Source organism: Leuciscus leuciscus (assembly GCF_965113295.1).
Source record: "Leuciscus leuciscus genome assembly, chromosome: 1".
Taxonomy (NCBI): Eukaryota; Metazoa; Chordata; class Actinopteri; order Cypriniformes; family Leuciscidae; genus Leuciscus; species Leuciscus leuciscus.
In genome coordinates this window covers 46,462,231-46,470,580 of record NC_138725.1, presented here as the reverse complement: position 1 = coordinate 46,470,580, position 8,350 = coordinate 46,462,231, and the positions used below count along the sequence as shown (strand labels likewise).

The 8,350-nt window shown below is 41.0% G+C and overlaps 1 protein-coding gene across 1 annotated transcript; it reads left to right on the top strand.

Annotated features, from left to right (window-relative positions):
* Nucleotides 1-849: 849 nt before the first annotated feature.
* On the top strand, nucleotides 850-8,350 carry fscn1a (fascin actin-bundling protein 1a). The gene is made up of 5 exons (XM_082164186.1): nucleotides 850-1,800; nucleotides 4,491-4,647; nucleotides 6,021-6,142; nucleotides 6,318-6,485; nucleotides 6,574-8,350. The coding sequence occupies exons 1-5, from the start codon at nucleotides 978-980 to the stop codon at nucleotides 6,777-6,779; spliced, it is 1,476 nt and encodes a 491-aa protein (XP_082020312.1). The 5' UTR covers nucleotides 850-977; the 3' UTR covers nucleotides 6,780-8,350.

The following is an 8,350-nucleotide window of genomic DNA, read 5'->3' as shown; positions in this document are numbered from 1 at the left end:
CCCCTACATGTGCTTGTGTATTTACAGTAATGCATTTTGCATAGTTCCTGTAGTAAATGTATGCCACTAAAGTATTTCTTTAGGAAAATGCGATTGATGATGAATCATATGAAAGAATCATAGAAACTACAAAGACACTGTGGAATGTTTGTCCTGCATCATTTTCTCAAGCCTGTGTGCTGCTGTTGAAACTGAGCCAGTGGTATTTGGATGAAGTTGCTGTTTATTTGACTAGACCTTCCTGAACCCACTGACCAACATGTGCAGCCTATGAATATATCTTTGTGCAGAATAAACACTGCATTGTTTTTCCTCATCCTCTCACTGGCCAGTGAAGTAGCATTCCTCCTACAGTAAAACAAATGCTGAGAGATATCATTGGAGCATGAACATTATGTAAATGCATGGTTTATGTAAATCCTACACCAAGATCTGTTATGTGATTGCCGTTTTAAAAATAAAAATAAATATAATAAAAAACATTTACAGCTTACTGCTCTGCATTACTCAGCAGCATATCTGTCTTCTGCCTGTATAACACAAAAGAAGATATTTTAAAAATATCAATTTGGTTTGAACAGGTTTGTAAAGACTTGTAAAGGGGGTGAGAACTTTTTGAGAATTTTCATTTTTAAGTGCACGCGAGAGTTCGATGTCTCCAAGGATGCTCGCGTCTGTTTTACGCATTAGAACCACTCGAAAAGTAGTAGTATGTTAAACGCCTCCACTGGTGATCATATTATCCAATTCTGTGTTTCCCAACTTAATTTGGGATGTGTGAGTGTCCTGAATGGAGGCGGGACGGCGCGCGTGACATCACTCGTGTGTATAAAAGCCACAGCTGTGTCTGTGCGCTCGCGCTGTGAGGCTGCAAAGACAGAGGCGCGCGCACGCTCGCTCCTTTTAAAACAAAGAGACCCATCAACATCATCCACAGTGCACCAGCAAAACCCATTCCAGGAAGGCCAACAGGAACCATGACTGAAAACGGAACCAGCGACATGCTTAAAATCCAGTTCGGATTGATCAATTGTGGGAACAAGTACCTCACGGCTGAAACGTTCGGCTTCAAGATCAATGCATCAGCCACCAGCATGAAGAAGAAACAGATCTGGACCTTGGAGCAGGACGGCGATGACTCAAACATGTTCTACCTGAAGAGCCATCTGGGGAGGTACATCGCAGCTGACAAAGACGGCAACGTCACGGGTGACAGCGAGACCCCGAGCGAGGATTGTCGGTTCGTAATCACTGCACATGATGATGGGCGCTGGTCCCTGCAGTCTGAGCCTCACAAGCGCTACTTGGGCGGCACCGAGGACAGAATTACCTGCTTCGCCCAGACCATCTCCATCGCAGAGAAATGGAGCGTGCACATTGCCATGCACCCGCAGGTCAACATCTTCAGCGTCACCAGGAAAAGATACGCGCACTTGAGCTCCGAGCAGAACGAGATCGCCATTGACCGAGATGTTCCCTGGGGCGTTGATTCCCTCATCACCTTGGTCTTCCAGGACCAGAGATACCACCTACAGACCTCCGACAACCGCTTCCTGAAGAACGATGGAAGCCTGTCCCAGAAGCCCGACAAGACCACGGGATACACTCTGGAGTTCAGGTCCGGGAAGGTTGTCTTCAGAGATTGCACTGGGAAGTACCTGGCTCCCTCTGGCCCCAGTGGAACCATGAAGTCCGGCAAGAGTTTGAAGGTTGGCAAAGACGAGCTTTTTCTTCTGGAGCAGAGCCACCCTCAAGTGGTCCTCACCGCTGGCAACGACAGGAATGTGTCCACCAGGCAAGGTACACGATGCTGCTTTATTCATACTTGATGAGTTCATCTATGCAAGAGGGACCATTTTATGTGGCATCATCAGTCAGGGTTGGGTTCCTGTAAATCCTCCATAATTATCTACAGCTCATTCTTAATTATAGGTTTTCAACTCTTTTCCCTCTCTTGTGGTTCCTCTGTGGATATAGGCAGAGCACAGGGGTGGATCAGTGCAAATGCGGGAAAAAGTCAGCAAAAAAAATCCATATGCTTCACTTTGCTGCAGTTTAGTCCACTCACAAATGTTTCCTTAACATAATTTTAATGGTTAATCTGGTTGTGTATTCAAGTGGGGTTCAATATTGCTCCCATTTTTCTGTCTGATGGCTCCCAGTGGGTTACAGTACTCTGGTTATTGCCACAATGGAAATGTTAGCTGAGAATGAAATCCATACTCAAGCCCTTCTCTGCAGTTTTGCACAATCATTCTTCTGTTAATTCTATAACGCTGTATTTTGGAGAGTCCAGCATACTGTAATTAAGTTGAGACTGAAGGCAATCATTACTGTAAACACCCAGAGGAATTGACCTGAGACTGCCAGACTGAAATAATGGATCAAATTATATAGTGCTTGACTGGTGAAATATTGCAATTTTCAGTGTCACCATAACAGCTCCACTACCCTATTACTGCTCAAAATGAAATGAGGTGTTCTGCTATGTTTTAATAACTTCTAAATTGGAAAAAAAAATGGTATCATTAAGAGAGGATGTCTGGGATTTATTTGGCAATCCCAGCTCTGGTTTATCAGTATTGCTGGATGGGGCAGGACAGTGCCAGTGTGTTGGGCCTGTGCCAGGAAGCACTTGGTCTCTGCAGGTAATGATGGGCTCTTCTATATGTCCTTTGTTTCATAATTTCTGCCTCTGTTAGGTTTGTGATTTGTTTAGCTTTGTGGTATTGCAAGATTTCTATCTTTATTGCGGTTCATGCCAATTGCTCACAGCAAGCTGGACTTAATTTTGATCTACAACATCCAAATCACATCTTACTACACTGAGACCCCCCCCCCCCAGTCCTCTCTATGTACGCTGTCCTAAATCAAATATTTGCCTTCATGGATACAATCCCAAGGTTCAATGTTTGTGGCATGTTCCTTTGAGCCCTTCCTCAGAGAATTTGCGAGGGGGTCGAGATTTCAGGCGTGTGCTGAGGGTAGAAGGAGAACAAAGACAGCATGCTCTGGGCCCCAGCTCACCATGCAGCCCAGCTGCTGAGAGTCTTTTAGGCAGCCCAGCACGCAGAACAATAGAGCCTCGCTATGCACAAGTTTAGCCATTTCAGCATGCACAAAAAACACTTTTGCTTAAATGCATCTGTCTTAAAAGATTAGGAGTCTCCCTGCTCGCTTGCCTGCTTTTCCTTCCTTTGTGGCAAGGACATCGGATGTCTGTCATTCCATAAATGCTAAAATGGTTTCCCAACCGTTAGATTTTGTGTTCATTTGAGAATTGTTTGTCCTTGCTGCAATATGATGGCGGCTGCTTGGCCGATGAGCTCATTTAAGTGTTTGGCAATTCACCGTAATTGTGAAATAAACCTAAAACATCCTAAATATGTCTCTATGATATTTTTCTGCCAAGGTTAAAGACTCCCTCCAGTTGTCGTGTGGATGAATCGAGCGATGGGGGTTGGGGGTGTGTCTGCTGGTGGCTTAAGATCCTCCCAAACAATTTAAATGCTGGTTGAGGGATCCGTACCTCCCTTAGAATGATTGAGGGAATTTCCCACCCCCTTGTCCTGCCCGAGACAGATTTAGAGCAAGTCTCCGGGTGTCGTAGTCATTCTCCTGTGCAGATCTTCCATTTGCTGCCATGTGTTTCTCATCTTGGTCATTTATTTTCCTTGCTCATTCAGGCACGCATATTTCTGTGGAAACTCAATCCGCCTTCTTGAGGCCAGGCCACGGCGGTGGTAATACGCAATTTCATGTATTAGGAGCTCAGTGAAATGGGAACATGAAAGCAATCATGGCGAATCGCAGATTAAAAATATAGGTTATGTGTATGACAGTGTTTTTGAAAGAGTTTTTTTTTTTTTTTTTTTTACCAACCTTTTTTGGAGGATCTATTCTTAGAGTAGAGATTAATTAAATGATGGCTCTTACATGTCATTTCATAGATGTTTACCTTAATGTATCTAATATTTCCTTCCAAAAACCTGAAATTAAATTATGTTTTCCTCTTTAAAAAGGTTTAGACCGTAAATACAAGCTTTATCTGATGAATGTCTGTCTAAATGCATGAAATGGAGTTTAATTACATTTCCTGCAGTAGAGGACTGGTGGTCTGGTCTTTCAACAAGCTCCATGAATCAAAAATACAAACCGGATGCATTGACCTATTGTTGTCCTGAAGCCTCCCACTAAGCATCCTGGCATATATGACAGTCCAAAATTCCTAAGAAGATTAACTCTGTGTATGTATGTGTGTGTGTGAGAGAGAGTGTGTGTGTGAGGAGGCCAAAGCAATTGCCAGAGTGATAGTCCCTGACATTCAACACTCTTTAGTCAAGTAATCACAAAGATTATCATCCCTAAACTGCCGTTAACTCTGTCTCCGCTCACTCAGCGTGCCTGATCCAGATCAAAGATGCGTTGTGAGAGTCAGGGGTTTGGTGGTTTTTATAATGGGTTTCACAGTATGCTTTTGTGTTTCTCAGGCATGGACCTCTCTGCCAACCAGGATGAAGAAGGTGACCAGGAGACCTTCCAGATGGAAATCAGTAAGGACACGAAGAAGTGTGCCTTCAGGACCTGCACTGGCAAATACTGGACCCTCACAGCTAACGGTGGCCTCCAGTGCACTGCCTCGACTAAGTGAGTGTGAATCACTGAAACGTACCACAATGCAGAGGATCATTTGAGCTTAGTATTGTAAATGTTTTCATACTAGCATTCATACTAGATGGTGGAGAAAAATAAAAAAATGTATATCATCATCTTGCATCCAGTTTGTTGTGGGTCAATCATTATCAAATATTTGACAGAAAATCAGCTGACATCTACAAGTAGTATTCTTATCTCCTCTCCAATTTTCTTCAACATCAGAAATAACCATAAATTAAAATTATAATAAATGTGTATTTATAGACCCTTTTAAAAAATATTAAAGTGAGACCACATTTAGTTTAAGAGTTTGTGATTAGACATATGTACACCGTTCAAATTATGGGGTTGGCAAGATATTTTTTGTGTTTTTGAGAGTGTCTTATGTTCTGAGGCTGCATTATTCAATTAAAAAAATACAGTAAATGTCAATATTGTGAAATATTATTGCAATTAAAATTTGCTTTCTGCTTTCTATTTTAATAATTACTTAAATGTAGGCTAATTTATTCCTGTGATGTCAAAGCTGAATTTTCAGCATCATTACGCCAGTCTTCAGTGTCACATGATCCTTCAGAAATCAGTCTAAGAAGCTGATTTGCTGCTCAAGAAACATTTCTAAATTATCAATGTTGAAAACAACTGCTTAAGATTTTTGTGGAAAACGTCTTTCTTTCTTTCTTTCTTTCTTTCTTTCTTTCTTTCTTTCTGTCTTTCTTTCTTTCTGTCTTTCTGTCTTTCTGTCTTTCTTTCTTTCTTTCTTTCTTTCTTTCTTTCTTTCTTTCTTTCTTTCTTTCTGTCTTTCTTTCTTTCTTTCTTTCTTTTCTTTCTTTCTTTCTGTCTTTCTTTCTTTCTGTCTGTCTGTCTGTCTGTCTTTCTGTCTTTCTTTCTGTCTGTCTTTCTGTCTTTATGTCTTTCTTTCTTTCTTTCTTTCTTTCTTTCTTTCTTTCTTTCTTTCTTTCTTTCTTTCTTTCTTTCTTTCTTTCTTTCTTTCTTAAACACTGAACCCACACTTTTGAGCAGTATTTTTTTTATATTTTTTTTAAATATTTTTTTACCTAGCAATTTTTTTTACCTGGCTCCCACTTTTGAAGTTGGCATGCCATTAAAATACAAAGAAACAAATTATTTAATTCTGTTAATGTAATATAAGAGCACTTTAGAATATTTTTCCTTCACAAACACATTCTGTGTTGCAGTAGAACTATCTACATTCAACAATTTTTCATAGGTCCATTTTTTTTTTTTAAACAAATTGTGTTTTTCTGTTTTAAGGTTTTGATAATTATGATGACGATGTATGAATGTGGAGTATAATTTCCAGATTTATATTTCATATTTTCATGTATAATCTCTTCACCCAGGTCTGCTAACTGCTATTTCGACATTGAGTGGCGTGGGAAGAAGATAACCCTGCGTGCCACCAATGGAAAATATGTGGCTGCCAAAAAGAATGGACAGCTGGCTGCCACTATTGACTCAGCAGGTGGGGTGGAGTGTTGTACACTATTTTCAACCTTTTGTTTGGCAACGATACAGTGATTTAGTTAGTAGACCGTATGTTGATGGATTGCCATTCAATCTGTGGCCATTTTAAATGAACCACAAACATTTGCTGCTTGACTGTTGTGAGCCTTGATTTTGAGAAATGGCTTTTACAGGTGAGAGCGAGGAGTTCCTGATGAAGCTCATCAATAGGCCCCTCATCGTGCTGAGAGGAGAGCACGGCTTCATTGGCTGCAGGAAGGTGACGGGCACCCTGGACTCCAACCGCTCCTCGTATGATGTCTTTGGGTTGGAGTTTAGAGATGGAGCCTACAGCTTACAAGGTTTGTTTGCACTTTAATAATGTTTCAATTTTGACTTTACCTTGTTGAAGGTTTAAGACTTTCCTTGACCCCTTAAATCTCTTCTCAGACTCCACAGGGAAGTACTGGATGGTGGCCAGTGAATCGAATGTGATCAGCAGTAGCGACACCCCGGTGGACTTCTTCCTCGAGTTTTGCGACTACAACAAAGTGGCCATCAAGTCAGCCGAGGGGAAATATCTCAAGGGCGATCACGCAGGTGTTCTGAAGGCCAACGCCGATGATCTGGATGGCTCCACTATGTGGGAGTACTAAAAGCACTTAAGTAACCACTGTGGCTTTTTCTTTCCATTTTTTTTCTCTTTCCTTTCTGTTATGCATTTTGAATATGGTTTTTGAATGAGTGAGCACAGGGGCCAATAGCAGAGAAAAACCTACAGGTGAAGGGGTTTACTTTAGTCACGTATTCTCGATTAAGTCTGCGTTTGTGTGCCACAACATTACCGCAATGTTGCGCGTTTTTTATTGACAACGAGTGGCCACAACTGGGACTTCTGGGACTTAACTGGCATCTAAATTTGTGTTTGTTGTGTGGTTAAAGCACACCTTGTGTCATCTCTTAAGCTGTCCTAATATTTGACTGGCATTCAAATCGGTCCACTCTCTGGAAGATCGACTATGCGGGCGGGTGCCACACGTCGAGCCACAGGATTTTGATGTACCAGATTGTAGTGTGATCCCTCTCCCTTGTCTTTGGACAGTCCTGTATGAGCCTCACACTCCTAATATTAACACATAGCAAAATATGTTAAAGAACCTTGTGACTGTGAGCTATTGATGATGTAATGCCTCCCACTGTATTGCCAGTCATAAGTACCTACCTTCATGATCCGAGGACAAAGGCAATATTTACAGGTAAATGTATGAATGTTTATGTTTTTTATTTTTTATTTTTGTTCTATACACTTGACAGAGTTATGAAGGAAGCTCTTGGACGACTGAAATGGCCATGAGCTACACTTTTGTTTTTCGTATTTGAAGTACGGCAGTGATGGAACTGCCTCACTATCTGTGCCATTAGAAATCATTTTAATGTTTAAAAAGAGGAAAAACCAAGAGAACTGGATTGGTACCGTACAGTCCCTCATCTCATAATAAGGGATGTGCCTGGAATTGTAAATGGGCGGGGGGAAAAAATAGATATTAAAATTGGAAATAATTTCTGCAACTCAAAGTGATGTCATCAGTAATTTGTGTGCTGTGCAGCTGTGGGTGGGTGATACCGACGTGAGGTATGTTGTTGCAGGTTCAACACAGTATTTATGGTAAATTTAAACCACTTTTCCTCTTGATCCTGACAAATCCCAAAGGAATGGCGGGGTCTGAGTTCACTGGACTCGTGCAGTGGTCTGATCTGGAAAAGTCACTGGAAATGTCACCTTACACTTTGCTGCTGTTTTTGAAAAGGCACAGACATTATCATAAACCTTGTTCCATTATACACACACATTACAGTGCATTAAGACCTCAGTGAAAAAGCCAAAAGGAAGACATTAACACCACACACAAGATTGACTAATTAAAGATTTAAACTGGTGCTTAATTAGATTTCAGGTGTGCATCAAACTAACACAGCCACTTTGAGCATAACTGCTCATAATTTAAGAATGGTTTATTCTACAGCTTGAATATTGATCTTGCATTGCTATGGGAATGATAATGACTGTGCTTTAGAAGGCCATTATGGGGGGGAAAGACATTCCACATCTATACTTTGTAAAGTCTTTACAAATGTCTTTTTACATTGTTTTGATATTATGGTTATGTTTCCTTATGTACCATGGGTACAAATGAAATCCTGAAATAAATACGGTTTGAATATGAAA

Coding starts and splice junctions, on each gene's coding strand:
- fscn1a (XM_082164186.1), top strand. CDS start 978: ATGACTGAAAACGGAACCAGCGACATGCTTAAAATCCAGTTCGGATTG. Junction 1,801..4,490: donor GAATGTGTCCACCAGGCAAG/GTACACGATGCT, acceptor TGTGTTTCTCAG/GCATGGACCTCTCTGCCAAC. Junction 6,143..6,317: donor TGCCACTATTGACTCAGCAG/GTGGGGTGGAGT, acceptor TGGCTTTTACAG/GTGAGAGCGAGGAGTTCCTG.